At 40.0% G+C, this 15,925-nt stretch overlaps 1 protein-coding gene across 4 annotated transcripts in view; it reads left to right on the top strand.

The window, feature by feature from the left end:
* The window catches only part of LOC6525611 (inactive dipeptidyl peptidase 10), a 100,045-nt gene that overhangs the window by 10,197 nt on the left and 73,923 nt on the right, over positions 1 to 15,925 (top strand). For 2 of the 4 annotated variants that reach the window (XM_039375309.2, XM_039375247.2), the window contains exon 1: positions 8,543 to 8,965. Coding sequence is in view for 1 of the 4 variants with exons in the window: in XM_039375337.2 (XP_039231271.1) it covers positions 6,938 to 7,024 (87 nt within the window). In the remaining 3 variants the exon portion in view is untranslated. Of the gene's footprint in view, positions 1 to 6,924; positions 7,025 to 8,542; positions 8,966 to 15,925 lie in introns of those variants that run through there. The other 2 variants (XM_039375337.2, XM_039375274.2) reach the window with 2 other exon arrangements.

Raw genomic sequence — 15,925 nt, 5'->3', positions numbered from 1 at the left:
TTTTCGCTGGGCATTTGCATAATTGAGTAGCGAAAAACTATAAATTCCGCCGACAGTCAAATCGATTATATGGTTTGCTCTTTGTTCCTTTCCAAGCATCTATGGCATTTATGTATAAGTTTTGCATATATTTTTGATGGCGAGCGAAAACTTTTGAATTGCAGCAGACGGCAATGCAAATTCTAAACGCGCATCCCGAATTCAAATCTTAAATGCAGCGCCCTGAAAGGAAAACTTCTAGCTGAAAATGGTATTTTCTACGAATTATTTTGCTTGCCAAATGGAATTGTTATTACATAAAACGGTTCGTCAGTTACCCCTTTAAATTTTATTGTAATAGTTTATTAGATGCAGTTTTTGGCAATGGTAACAAAGACCATGCTGAAGTATGCAAAGTAATATTTTATATAATGTGTTTTTCCATTAATAAAGTAGTTGGACATATTCAAAGTAAATTGAAGTTAATGCCTTCCTATATATTTTTCGCTTTAAGGTCCATTTCCTTGTTGATCTACCTATTCCCAGCACTAGTTTTCTTTTGCCATCCGGGGAGACACTATTTGCAATCGGAGTTCCAAGAAAAGATTGGATGAAAGTGTGTGGGGAGGGTCAGGAAGTGGAATGGATGGATTTCAGTGGGTCGATGGGTGAAAGTGCAGTGGAAGTGCAGAAAATTGGGCGCCATTGTTGACATTGTTTCGTTTGCCTCCAAACACGCCATGTAGCATTTTTATTTTTATTTTACTCTGTTTTCGAGATTTGCCATGCGAATTTGTTGCCATTTTTGATTTTCGACCAGCAGCCGCACAGCATCCAAATTGTGAGCTGTATTTGCATATTTCCACAGCCAGCAATTGCACCAGAAATTCACGCCATAAAGGGTTCAGTGAAGGGGGGGAGGGGGTTTTTTAAAGGGGGGCTTAGAAAGTGGGCAAAGTGCAACAGTTGCAGAGAGTTGCTGCAACGTCAGGCAAATGGAATCGAGTTGAGTTGAGTGCCTGCCGTCGCATGAAATGCGATGCTAGGAATGCACCGGGAAAAATGGAATGCTTCTCAGAGTTAAATACTATTTAAATGTAATAAAATGGAAATAAATGTTAGCACTTCGTTGTAATTGTATTAATATTTCTAAATATATCATAGACTTCATCAAGTACATATAAATGAGATGAAATCCTACTAAATTTTATATAAAGGCAACCCCTTTTTTCCAGTGCATTTCTGGCATATTTCAGTGGGTGACCTGAAGTACAGATGAAGTTTGCATATCGCGAAGGCGACAAGTTGTGGACTCCGAAAAATGAGCAAACTGCCGCCAGATATGAGACATCCGAGTTGACACAGGCAATGGAAATTAACTTACTTATGTGGGCAGGAAGATCGGGGTACATGGCACACATTACTACCTGTGCAGTATAGTATACTATATGTCATGACCCTGACTTTTGCCGGATGCTTGGCAATTCCATTATGGAGGGAGGACCAAACTTTTATTTCTCTTGCTGCCCTTTTTTTTTCGTATTCTCCATTTTTTTTTTCCGCATTTTCCCCGAATGTCAAGCAATTTCATGAGCCACGAGTTTTGTATCCTTTTGAACTATAAGCGAGCAGTGGCCAAAAAGTTTCTGCCAAAAAAAAAGGTTTGAATAACGAAATTATTGGCTGCACCTGATGATGGCAAAGTTTTGGCCATAAAATCCCCGCGCTGAGATACGAGCGGCTGATTAACACTTTTCAAATTACCAACGGCCAGCCAAGCACAAGAACTGAAGAGGCCGAAGCGAATCCCTAGTTCCCAGTTAGAGGTTAACCCACAAAAAATGTAAACAAATCTCACACAAAGGCGAGCCGAAAAATTCTTGGAGCGAACTTCATTAAGACAACAAAAATGAAACATTCTTATGGGTCGACAGGTCGAGATATGGCCATTTTATCACTGCAAATGAACGCTCGGTAACGAATTCTAAGTACCCTGCAAAATTATCCGAATGTCGCTTTATAGGATAACTCGTTTTTGAGTTACGAAATTATGATTATCAGTCATAATTACCATTATAATTTAATATATTCAATTTAATTATTCTTTTTAGAAAAAGCAAGAAAGAAGCTAAGTTGCAACCTTTGAAATTCTCTCACATTCTCAACTTTTTTTAGTTTGAATGGTTGAATCTTAGGAATTTCTTTAAAAATTTCAGCACAAATTTATTATCTCGTCGCTCGCCCTGAAAAGTATGCTACATTTGGGCCAAACTCAGAGCCATAAATACAGGTTATATGCGATAGTGGCGCGTTTTAAGTGTTTCAGTGTTCTCCATTATTTCTCGAGCTCACTTTTTTTTTGTATATTATTTACGATTATTATTATGTACTTGTTACCTCCTGGCATTTCGCTTGGCGGCATAGCATTGCGTGTGTGCGAGTGTTTGGTTGTGGGAAAATGGCAAAGGGAAAAGGGAAAACAGAAGGGACTTCCGGCCTGTTGTCTCTTGGCTGCGAGGCTGCCGCTATTTCAATTAATTTTTGCTTCGCACATTGCTGATGATGTTTGCCGACTTCGTGCGCCACCAGCGCCAGCAGGAAAATTGAAAAGAAAACTCCCCCAGCGAAGGGAAACTGGCTGAAAAGTGGTAGGAAAATATCAATGGGGGAAAATAAAGCACCTGAAAATTGAGAAAAAAAAAGGAAAGGATTGAATGCATTACTGCAGGGCTAGAAAGTATGGCAATCAAAGAGCGGTAAGCTGAGAAAATATAAAGAAATACGCAAATTTATAATTTTCGTATTTGGCAGAAGTAATGAATTTAAGAATTTAATGCTGCACATAAACTGAGTCGTCTATACGAACACACCTAACAATTTCCAGAACTCAATCAATAACAATTATCTGCGACTGCCTTAATCTAGTTTGTGAAATCTGATTAACTTATTTATTCAGCACTTTAGAGAATCCTTCGTCCTTCGTCCTTCGTCCTGCTTCTGCTGTCTTCTTCTGGAATTTCTCTGGTTTCTCAGAATCTGCTCCGTTTGCTGGCTCATTGTTTAATAGTTTCACGCCACCTCATGGCATTTGCTTCATTTGTCAATCATTTGGTGGCAATCATTCTCGCGAACACCGAGTTGAATGCACTACACTGAGCACAATTTCGTGCTATGAAAAAGTTGTGTGGGCAAAAAATATATTTCTCCTGCAACTTATTTTGTCTACTGTTTTTGGTGGGGCCGTGGCTCCCTCTTAGCTCGTATTTATTTCTTTCGTTTATGTTTCTGTTTGCTTGATGGAAGTACACATACATTTGCTTTGTGTGCTTCAGATATTTTGGAAGTACACTGGCAAAGTTTACTCACGGATAAAGAATTAAATTTCATATTTAATTGAACTCATGATCGAATTCCATATAAACATTAGCTCAATCCTAAATCCACTTTTTTATACATTCCAAAAAAATAGTAAAAAATATTTGAAAAACAAAGAATTCTTATTTTTAACACTAAATTGTTTCAGTGCCGCAGAGCTTTTGTTGTGGCCAGCAGAAAATCGGATTGTCTTCGCAGCTAAAGCTAAAGGGTCTGTAATTTGGCCCCATCCTCTTTGCTCGCTCAGCAGCTGGGCAGACTTGCTGCTTGCTACTTGCTTGTAGCTACTTGGTACTTGGCTTGGTAGTTGCTTGCAGTACTTGCAACACCGCCCACAAAACCCCGTCCCCTTGGCCACTTAAGCATGCTAAGATTTCCGTTGCGCTGGCGTTTGTTTTATTGCACGAAGCAAACGGAAAGCACAATGGCAGAAGAGCAGAAAGCAAAAGCAAGAGCAACAAATAAATATAAATAATGAAATACAAAGTCATTTTGCCCCACAATGACAATGGCAACTCCTACGACTATATTCCACACTCCAATCTGGGCTGCCACGCCCCCATAGCCCCCCTCAACCCCCAGGTGGCTCTAACAGCAGTCATATGCTTATGCCACCAGGGGACCACCCATTTCCATTCCCCATCTACCATCTAGTATCTAGTATCCATATCGGTTGCTGTTTATGTTTCTGTGTATCTGAGTATCTGAGTAGCCGAGTATCTCAGCGTGTGCAAATGAGATATCTGCGGCTGTTTATTATCCGGACAATGATTATACAGACCTAGAACAACAATAGGGGATTCACCACAAATACTAAGTTTCCAAACTAAGCCGCACATGTAGTGTAATTTGGGAAAATAATTAAATTATTTCTGCAAAAAAAGAGAAATATTATTTATGGAAAATATACTTACAAAGCAGAAATATGCTGCTTACCTATAAAAAATGTTTAAAAATATTGGCACTTAATTTTATAACAAACCAAACTGAAAAAAAAATAAGAACTTTATATAAATGATTAAAAAATGTTGCTGAAATTGAATGATTTTTAAGAAAACTTAAAGTCAATGCTCAGAAAATGAAAGCCAGAAACGACGATCGAATTAGGCGCGAATGGGAGAATTGCGTGAGTGAATGCTGATTGTGGGCCCAAATTCCCGATTCCACTCACAGATATTCGCCATTCACCCGATTGGGGAATGGTGTCATGAAGACACTAGCCAGATGGAAATTCCGGATAGAGATAGAGCCGTACGCATTCCGGACACGCACAGCCATACCGATGCAAATGCTGCGAGTAATAGACTGTGGGTGGGAACTATTTATGGTTTTGGCATGGGCAAAGTCGCTTTCACTAGTGGGCCTACGATTGTTGAGGCCATTTGACAGCCGTGGAAGGAAAGCGAAAGCAAACCGTATCCCAAAATGAAACATAAACTGAAACCGAAATCACAGCAGCTACAACCAGCTTAACAAACCCCAGAGGCCATTTTTTTTTTGCTGCTCGGAAAAGCCCTTGAAGCCCTTGAAGATCTCGCAGAAATCATTTTAGAATTCTCTCAGCGTGTCGAAAAATGCATCCGCAATCACTTATGCAAACGCATTCGTTGAGGCACGAAAAAAAACGGCGGTCTCTCAAATATGCAACGAATTTTTCTGCTGTTTGACAGCGGCAACAATTGCAACGTGATTGGCCCAAAGGGCCGTGAAAATGCGGCCAAAAGGAAAAACACTGTGATACAGGGAAAACAATGTTGGCAAATGGAAAACGGCAAACGTTCCATGCATATGCAAGTTGCTGTGTTAATTGTGTTGTCCCGCTTCTGCTATGCAGCGAGAGTGTGGTCACACACTCGCCCGTCGGGGAAGTGCAGCCACATTAATTTAACGCGATGAAACTTGTCGCATCCATATTGTCGTTCTTTTTTGTGTTTTGACCGGAAATCAAATGGTTTGGCCACTTTCAAACTGAGTTTTAAATACTTACCAGAGCATTTTAGAAATGATTGTATTAGCATTATTTTTGCGAGAAATACTTTTCTAAAAATGCTAGTTTAAGTCCATTGCTTTAAATGAGCTTAACAATTTGAAAGCAGTGGCAATTGGGAATCTTATTATATATTTTCGTAGCGTAGATTGAATGAATAAATGAATGAATGAGTTTCCCAGCAGCTACTTGCCACAAGAAAGTGCAGCATGCTCACCGAAAGCTATTTTGCCTTAAATATTTCTGAGTTTTCCCCCATTGTGTGACTGGCGTAGTCGGAGTTTCACTCAGCTCTCTGAATTTTCCGAGGCACCTCGACCGGCTGGCTTTTCCCGCCATAATGCCGTTTGCCATGGTGCGTTGCCCCGGGCGGTTGGGCAACTAAATTGAGCTGGATGCACAACTGCTGGCTTGTCATTTAGCTGGATGAGGATGAGGATGAGGATGAGGATGAGGATGTTGATGTGGATGTGGATGAAGGCGAAAGGCTGGTGCTGAAGCAAAGGGAACCGATGAATCCAGGAACCCAGAAATCCGGGAATTCACGTTCAAGTTTCGCCGCCATCGAGCTACTGCATAAATAAAGAGGCGCAAATTAAATTTGAAATTTTGTTGCCACAAATGCGGCAAAGGTGCTGGAATGTAGCTCCAATGGATTTGCCATGTCTGCACTTGTTGGCTGCTGTTAATCGGCAATGCGGTTTCTCGATTTACCCAAAAAAACAAAAAAAAAAAGAAATCGAATACAAAAAACGAGTAACCAAAAAAAAAGGAAATAAATAAACCCCGAAAGTGGATAAAACACGTTGTCAACGACAGCAGCGAAAAATCCGCGCCAGGTTGTTGGGTTCCCTCCTTTTTTCCGCCGCAACTTTCGGCATTCAAGGGACATTTATTAGATGGCAAATGCAGAACACACTTTCTTCCCGTAAATTGGAGCTGATGAGAAGTGCCACTTACTCTACGAGTAATGGGTACAACTCTAGTGGATCACTTAATACATTAATCTTCTTAAATGTTAATATTATATATACATATACTCTAAGTTGTTGCGAATTTAGTTATTTTTATGCATGTCTAGTTATATCTTTGCTATTTTAGTTTTATTTACTAAGAATTACGAATAAAATTGTCTGCTTATTTCTTAGGTTCAGTTTTAGAAATTTACTATTATTACACCTAACACAGTGAATCCTATATTTCTGATTTTTTGCCAACTTTTCTGGTTTGCGAATTCTTTTTTTTGGGCACTGGAATGCATAAAGTAAATTCCTTGAGCGTTTCCATTTGGATTTTATGACCGACATTTTCATAGGACCATTTTTTGGCCATATCACTTCGTTTTTTTTTTTGGCCTTTCTGCTCGCACTTTGTTTTTTCGGCATCTTTATCGGGTACACGCATCATTGGCTTGAAGGCTTTCCACACACCCAGAACACATCCAATCTCGTAAAGTTTATGATGGCTGTTTCTTGGTGTTTTCCTTTTTTTTTTTTTGGTGGTGTAGGGGGTTTTTTGGGAATATTTCACTTATGAGCGAATGACAGACATGCCATAACTTTACATCAATCGTGTCGTTTCAGATACGTTCTCAAGATGCAGACGAATGTGCAAATCGACTCGAAGAATCTGCGCAGCACCGATGACAATTTCCGTTCCCGTGGCCATCACATCACCATCGAGGTGAGTGTCCACTTAACACATGTCCTTTGATGCGCCCTGATATCCTGGCGGGCAATGGATACCAGCATACAGAGACATTCAGCCCAGAGCCGCAGCAGCCAAAACAGTGAAACATCGAAACATTCTCGCATTTCAGCCATATTAATTACAGTTGAAAGTTTGGGCCTCCGTCTCCGTATCTCTGTCTCCATTCTCATCTGCCACTGGGGGCCATCAAATTGAATTGGTACGTTGCTTTGGGTGATTTCTTGATGGCCAGACAAGGTTGGAACTTAATTAATTTTGGTAGATGGAAGGAAACACCAGGATCATATGTGGGCTGCAGGCGGCAAGGCTCATGATTTGATTTGTTTCTCCATACGAAGATGGTCATTAATTCAATTTACCATATTTTGTGAACACGTTTTGGCCGAAATTTTCACATTTATTTAGATTAAGTTACGTCCAAAGCGGTCTGCCGAAACGTGTCATCTGACAAATAGAATAATAAGCGAATAATAAAGGTTAGCAGATTGCCAGGGAAATATGTTATTTCAAATTAATGTTCATATTCTTCAGGGTGGCTAGTTACGAGAAGAAACAATGAAAACGGGTTGAATTTATATAAGTAGATTATTTTGATAGATTTCGAATATTGTTAGTTAAAAACTAAAAAGCAATTGACTAAATTGTAATTGAAGAGATTTAAAACTACTCACTTAGTTTTTATAATAGTTTTCAAATGGAAAGCAAAGGAAAATATTTTACTTCCACAAGCTGGCATTAAATAAAATGAAAAATCATATTTGTGGACTGGCTAAAATATTCATATAAAGAAATCCAAGTTCTCAAAAATATTCCTAAGCATTTCGAAAACTTTTACAAGTATTTCTTTCTTACAAGGATTTTCTTTCCAAGCATATGTTGACTGGGTAAATGAGTCAAAAGCTTTTCACAAGCACCATCTGCAAAAGCTTGCATATCATTTGTTAACATTCAAAACGAAACTGTTCAAGTTTTAATTCTTAATGCAAAATACCATTGATTTAAAAAATGATCTTAAGTCTCTACCGTATTCAGTTATATTTTCCCACGTATTCTGTATACTTTAATTAAAAATGCATTTTTATTTGGGCGCACGCAACAAGTGGCATTTGCAGAGAGCGAATCCTGAGCTTTTGCAGAGAGCGAATCCTGAGCTTTTGCTGCATGCGCGCATGCGCACTGCCGCGAGCTTAAAGCTGCGCAAAGTGCAGGAAAAGCAGAAAAGCGGAAAAAGCGGAAAAGCTCGCGCACAGCATCAGCTGCTTGTGCAGATTTCTCGGCGAAAACGGCCATCTGATTTTTGTTTTGTGCACCGCCGCCCCTCCGGGAAAAACACCCCCCGCCAGCTGACTGGCTTTTCTCAATGAACCTTTTCCAACGAGTGGGGCGGCGCCAAAGGGAGCGTTTTGGGTGGTTTGGGGGGAAAATGCGAGCGTGGGCGCTGCTTTTCCTCTGGCTTTCCGCTTTTTTGCTCAGTCGCTTGCAACATTTTGGCGCGTGTTGACATGCGAAAAGTTCGGTCCGCGACGGGCGATTCGAACGCTTCTTAGCAACGTTATCCATCTTATCCGTTCAAAAAGCTGCAGCAAATCCAAATCCAAATCCATTTTCATTTTCATTTACGGCACTCGCTGATTTCGCTGACTTTGCTGATTTATTTTGTTCGAGTGTATCGCGCGTGTTTTGTGTGGCAAGAAAGTAATTAAAAAAGTGAATTTTCATCGCCTCTAAAGTTCGGCAATATTTGGTTTTCATGTGCTGTGAGCTGGGCCGGCATTTTGAGTTTGGCGCCTAAATAACTTCCTTCGCTTCCTTTACACCAGCTGACCAAAAAGGAGCAACACGAAGAGGAAAAAAGAGGAGGAAAATGCTATAGCCTTCAACGGTAGCTTTGTTTACACTCGCACTCGTTGTATGGTACAGAAATCAGTTTTATTATCCTTTCGAATGGGATTATTAATTTAGCCATCAGCCATGAGCACGCAGTAATTCCATCCTAATTGTCACTTGCCAACGAAGGACAATGAAATGCGAGCGATGTGAGCGATGTGAGGAGGTCCTTGTGTGTGCTTTTCGAAATTAATATATAATATTTTCCACGATAACAGCTGTCGAGCTGTTGAGCTGTAGTACTGTGGAGCTGTTGAGCATTGTACCCCGTTTAACTGCCGGGAAAATCGAGATTATTAATCAAGTCAGCACACTCGAGGTCATTGCGTTGGGAACAACTTTCGTTTGTTTGGGGGGTAAACACAACAGCCAGTGGAAAAGTAAAAGTGAACCACAGTTTCGAATGTTTCTCGAAGGCGCAAAACTTTCCAGCAGATTTCAAATATAGGACGCAAAGTTATAGAGAGTTTTTCGCTTTAATTGGAAAAGTCAAAAGTGGGTAAATACATCGATTTATTAGAGAAATAAATATGTTTGAAAATTGACAACGACAAATCTATGCAATGCATAAAATATTTAAAATATTATCTAATATAATTATTAAAAAATTGTTTGCTGTGAGATTTAAATAACTTAAGTTATATGCAACAGAAAATTGCTAATTTAAAGAAATGTATAGTTAAGCAAAAGAAGTTCACGAATTGCTAAAGTAGAAAAAATGAACTAAAGATTTATATTATAATAAAGAAAGCAATGCAGTGAAATCAAAGCAAAGGGTTGACCCTAAGTAAGTAAGTAGTAAGAATTCTATATCGAGGACTTAAAAATGATGTTCCTCAGGCATAACTGTAGGAATAATAAGAAATAACTTACTTAAGGCCCCTGATTTATCTTTGAAGATTGATTGGGGCACATTGCCAGTGTCCCGCAGGCGAATTAATTTATTTAGCCCACTTTGTGGGGCTCTTCAAATTACAGCAGACCTTGGCCATGTGTCATTCAGCTGCTGGGTTGCTGAAGTAGTTCAAAACGAAACGAAATCAAGTGAACCGTGCTGGGGCCTTCACCCCCAAAAAAACCGACAGATGACATTGGCCCTGACCCTTGACCCGTGGAGGTCGTCACTTGCAGCTTGTTGAATGCAGCTGGCTGACTGGTTGACTGGCTGGTTGGAAAATGTGGAGTTGAGTAGCCGGTTCGTTCTGCGATTTTCGCTGGCCGCTCGTATCTTTCAGCTCCTCGGGCGAAATGATAGTTTTACTTTTACGTTTCGAAAGCATTTTCCATGTACAACAGATTTTGGACTGCCAATATAAAAATGCTGCAATGGAGCACAACTCGGCGACTCAAGTGGCAAATCTCATTTATATACAAAAAAAAAGGGAATGGGATTGGCAGCCTTTTAAGCTAATCCCATGTTGAATATCAAAACTAATGGGATTTGGGTTTCCCAAGAAAATGCAAAGAGAACGGAGCGCATTTAAGCTAGTAAAAGCTTAAAGAAAATACCATTATGACATAAATGTTGTATTAAATATTATGTTTTGTTGTCTGTGGATTTTTAAATTAAATTAGAAATGGTTAATAACATTATTTGGTTGCAAAGCGTATGTCTAAGTCGACTTCAATCGCTTTTTAATAGAGCCATTTCAGGCAGCACTTTTATTTAACTGCTCTCGTTTTTCTGCTTTGCCAAATCAAATAAAATTGTTTTAAATGGCCAAAAGCTCATTGAGTAGGTTGCCAAGGGTTCGATACGATTGCCCGCCGCCTTTTTCACACGCCCCTGGGCAGCGGGGGTCACTCATCTTGTTCGTGGTTGGCACTCAGTTTGATTATCATATTACGTTGCTTCTTTTATGGGCCAAAAACGCAAAGAAAAGGAAGCCGTTTAGGCCCGACTTTATTATTGAAAGCCAAAGAGCATTTTGGCCAGTCCGAGCGACCTGAACTTCAATCCTCCTCCTTTCCCTGCTTTTTTTTGGGCGTTCAGGATTTCAGGACTAGTATCCTTATTGAATTTTGTGTTGGCCTGTTTGCATTCGCAGGCCATCAATGTTCTTGGCCATAGTGAAACTTAGGGGGGTTTTTTTTCTTGCCCAAAAGCGCTGCCAACCACAAATGTGTGTGCGGTTCAGGGATCCTGTATTCCTTGTCCTGTACAAACATTTTTCCACACACACACACAACATACAAACAGGACTACATTCGGACTCCTGGGACATAGTTTTTCATGTTGTTAAAACTTGTCACTCCACTTATAATCAACTCGATTAAAACGAGACCTATCCTGTGGTGACATGGCCTCCATTTCGGGATATGCTCCCTCATTTTGCTTTGCTTTCTTTCCCAGTGTTTTTGGCAGGCAATAAAGCATTTGCAGCCCGTTGTCTGAGTGACTGGTACAGTGAAGACAGGCTACAAATAATTTACAAACTTCTAAACTTATTAAAGTGGAAAAAGTAGTAAGATGCTAGAGTTCACCTTTTTGGCATATAGAAGAAATGATTAAATATTTTTGTAACCTCTTATAATTACAATTAAATCGGAAATACCAATTTCCCAAACTTACATATTTGCCCATATAATTGGCTTAATAGTGTTATATGCGTTGTGAAAATGATGCTTAGTTTTCAACTTTCACCAACTTTTTATGTTGGCCCACTTAAAATTCCCACTTAGCCAACGGCGACTGTGCATAATTCCAACTTGCTGAGTGGCCACCAGGAGAATTCCTTCGTTCGTCCTGCGTCCTTGGTCCTTCGTCCTTCGTCCTCAACCCTTCGGAGGTGTATGAAAAGTGTGCATCTATTTTGTCGGCCAGAGACTGCACACACAATGGTGGGAGGGGGAGAGGGGGCGAATGTGGCTAAAAGTGGGCGTTAGGTGGGCGTATGGAGACTACTACTACTACTACTACTACTACTGAATGCTGTCCATTGTTGTCTGGGCTACCTTGGCTTGCCTGGCTGTTCCATTGTCTGTTTCTTGTTGTTCTGTTTGGGAAGCTGTGCGCCATGTGCCACGCCCTCTGCTCACCGTCCACCGCCCAGCACACCCACACCCACACCATTTGTCCTGGTCCTCTCCTTTTGGCCTTTGTCAATGTAAACAATTTAATTTGCTTAGTTGGCGTAATATTCGCCATCAATAAAAAACTTTGGGTCTGGGAAGTGTGGGCATGCCACACAATGACTATCGATAACGGGCAAGAAGCAGCATAAGCCGGGGAACAGGTCCAAAAGCAGGAGAAATTGTGGAGAAATGGTGGAGAAAAGGTGGAGAAAGCAGGTTTGTCTCGCATCTCGTCCTTGAGGCTTTCACTTCGCCAGCGTCTGCAATCGAGTGCTGAACGCACTTGGAATAAATCGCAGCCAGAAAGAAACATACACACCCACTCGTCAAAGTACACGGTGAAAAAAAGGGTGTAGTTAGTTTAAACATTAGTCATATACAGCATGTAAATTTTTACATCATTCGTAATAGGTTTTTGTTTATTTATGGCAATATAATTTTTTAATATATATTTTAAATATATTTTATGCAGATGGTTGAAATGTTTTTTTTTTTATTGTTCTTGGCAGCTTGCAAATAACAAAAATATGTTTGGTGTCAACTCATTAATTTCTTATATGTATATGGATTATTATTAAATTAAATGTTATATTTTTTCGCTGTATCTACGAATATTGTTGAGACCATTGTGCAGAGCAACATTAAATCGTTATGGCCAACGTCTTTTGTGTGTGAAAGTCATTCAGTCAGTCTGTTATTCAGTCAGTCCGTCAATTTGTCAGTTAGTTAGCTTGTCAGTTAGTCAGTTTGTCAGTCAGTCAGTCCTTTATTCGCTCCCTTGTTCCACCTCTCCATCCACTTGCATTCCCATTGTGACCGCAATTGCGTGTAATTGTTAATCTCTTGCATTGATTTTCCACCCCGCACCCGCACTTTTCACTCTCCCCTGGCACCGTTCCTTCCATCACCTTAATGATCCGATAATCAAATTAGCTCACAGCAATTGACCAATTGAAGCTTCTCCGGCTTGGCAGGCTGCCGCATTGCTCCTCTTTCAACTGCAGCCGGGCAACGGTGCGTATGATTAACATTGCACTCGCAGAGGAATTGGCGATAATTGCCGAGAAAATGCGAATGAAATGGCTGCAATGTCGGTCAGAAAAGGCAAACAAGAATCAATAAGGTCAAACAACTGGCACATGAATCAACACAGATTTTTCCAAAATAAATTAAAACCAGTCAATGATTTTAGTGGTTCAATTTATAGTTGAACAGAAACTTCTATCGTTAATTCACTTAATTGTTAAACCAAAAAATCATTTGCATCGAAACTCCCCTATCAAGATGGTTTCTTTAAGTGACACATTAAACTTTATGTATTAAATTAGTTTCTAAGGACATAAACGGCTTTAGAGCAGATAAGAAAAGTTGTTGGGGAGATAAGCAAATGGTTACATAGAAAGTTTTGTGGAAACTTTTCATGCCAACCCCGCCAACAAATTTCCATCGATGGCAGCTTTCAACGGCAGGCGACCATCCACTTCTGTGTCCTGTTATTAATTTGATTCGAATGAGCTGCTACAAATGAATGCCAGCTAGAAGGTCCTGGCATCGGGAGTGTGTCAGGATGTGGGACCGAAATGAACCTGCTACGGACATCAAAGACAGCGCTCTGGCATCTATTAAACATATACAACATATCATAAATAACAAACAATTATGCGGGCATTGGCCAAAAGGGATTCCACATGTCCGCATGGAGTGGATGGGCGGATGAGAGGATGAAAGGATGAGAGAATGTCAGGATGAGGATGAGGATGTGGCCATGTTGGCCAGGATACGCGCAGGTGGAGCTGATAGATGTAAAGGATTTGCGGCCCAGAGCAACTAGGCAAATCAAGAGTGGATAAGTGGGAATTCCAGCATTCAGACAGCCTGTCAGCCACCGAACTGATTTATGCATTTTATCCAGGACCTACGATACCGCATTCAGGCTTCAGGACTCCTTATTCTTGATTCCTGATTCTGGATTCAAGTTTCCCTCCTTTTGTGACTGCACATGAAAATTGCTTAATTACGTGTGCCGAGCTTCGTTTAGATAAAGTCAAACATTAATTCAGACTCTTTAAGCAATTCCATTTAATTTTCATTAGCAAAAGCCGCAAATTAGAAGAAACTTTTCTCGCCGCCCGCCTTTCCCATAAAATGCCAACAATTTTCATGAATATTAAAATATTTAAATTCAAACTCATCGGTGCGCTGGCAAAAATAGGGTAGAAAAAAATCAAAAGACAGCCCGAAAAATACTCTGCGACCTGAGACGAAGATGAAATTTGAAATTCAAAGACTGTTCCAATTTTGCGGCTGCAATTATTAACATTATTTACTCGGCGAGAATTTCAATCAGTTTTTAAAGGACGCCAGATACACGCCTAAAAAAATACGTGTTTTAAATTAGTAATTTTAGTTGAAGATCAATTAAATGTAATTCCTATTTTCTGACATTTTAAATATATCCTTGTATTTCTATTAAAAATGTATACATGCATCTTTCACTATTTCTTAAAAGCTTAATTACATTTACTCTCCTTTTATTTACAAAACTCGCTTGCATTTTTCATCCATTATTAATAATTTGTATATGTATGTAAATTAGTTTTTAATCTTTTTTGACTGTGGCAGAACTTTAAAAGTTACTTCTTACCCAGCTTTTGTGCTCATTTCTTTTGTTAAGTGTAGCTATACCCATTCGTGTAAAATGTTTCTGGGCCGCCACCTCATTTTTCATTGTCAGCAAATTGGCTCCGGCTTAAACGGCCGGCTTTAGTGTCGATTTTAATTAGGGCCTCCGGACTTGGAACCCTCTGCTGACTGACAATCCGGGCCACTGAATTCAGCTATGAAAACGGACACCGAAACCAAAACCAAAACCGAAACCAAAACCAAAACCAAAACCGAAGCCAAACTCTGACCGCTACCAAAGTAAAAGCCAAAACGAAACCGAAACCGAAACCCTCGGGGCCAGGCGACATCACATCACTGGTCAGCAGGATGGCAGGATAACAGGACAGCGGGACAGCAGGACGACGGGACAGGACATCATTACGGCGACTCTGACCCCCCGAAAAATCTTAGCGGCCCTGGCCATAAATCAAATAAACGCCGACTAAGCTGAAAAACACAACAGAACGGGCAAAAAAAAAGCTGCTGCGAAAATGCCCGCAAAGAAAATACATGGAAAACAGGCGGAAAATTACCAAGCCGAACTTAAAATGCCCTGCAAATGTCTTTAGCTAAAAACCGACCAAACTTAATTAAATTGAAATAAACCAAAGCTATGTTAATAATACTTAATATATATATATGTATATACAGTGAATAGATGGGGTCCAACATAAATTACTTTGCAGTTGTTTGAGTTGCATCACTAATTAAATGAATATATTACATTCCATGCGATATGATTTAACCCTTTTTAATCTCCAGTGTATAGAAATATTACGATTCATTTAAACTATCATTTCTGATCGACCCCAAGTATAATCTATATTAAACTTAAGTATAATTCCTTTTTGATCCGTGCACATGCCATTATTGATTCGATGATAATCCATAATCGGAATTGTAATCTACATTATTATTGTCTATGACCTTTTCCGCGAAAGGGCAACACACAAAAACAATGCCAAATCCGGACTTTTAGGGCCACAGGATGTGGTCGTGGGGCTTCCCTCTCGACGAGGTTCACGGCCGGAGCACATGATAAAAATTGACACCATCGCCGGAGTGAAGCGATTGCCCGGAGATGCCCGGCCGTAAAAGGCCTCCGGATTGCCGACTCCGGTCCATGGACTTTTGCCTTTTTTTTTTTGGGCCGTAATAAAAATGTCGTTGCATTAGTGTCTGAAAGTGCGTTGAGTTCACAGCCCAACTTCATATGTGGTACATACATACCATACATACATACAGTTG

This window comes from Drosophila yakuba, chromosome X, assembly GCF_016746365.2.
Source record: "Drosophila yakuba strain Tai18E2 chromosome X, Prin_Dyak_Tai18E2_2.1, whole genome shotgun sequence".
Classification (NCBI taxonomy): Eukaryota; Metazoa; Arthropoda; class Insecta; order Diptera; family Drosophilidae; genus Drosophila; species Drosophila yakuba.
This window is presented reverse-complemented; position numbering and strand designations above follow the sequence as displayed.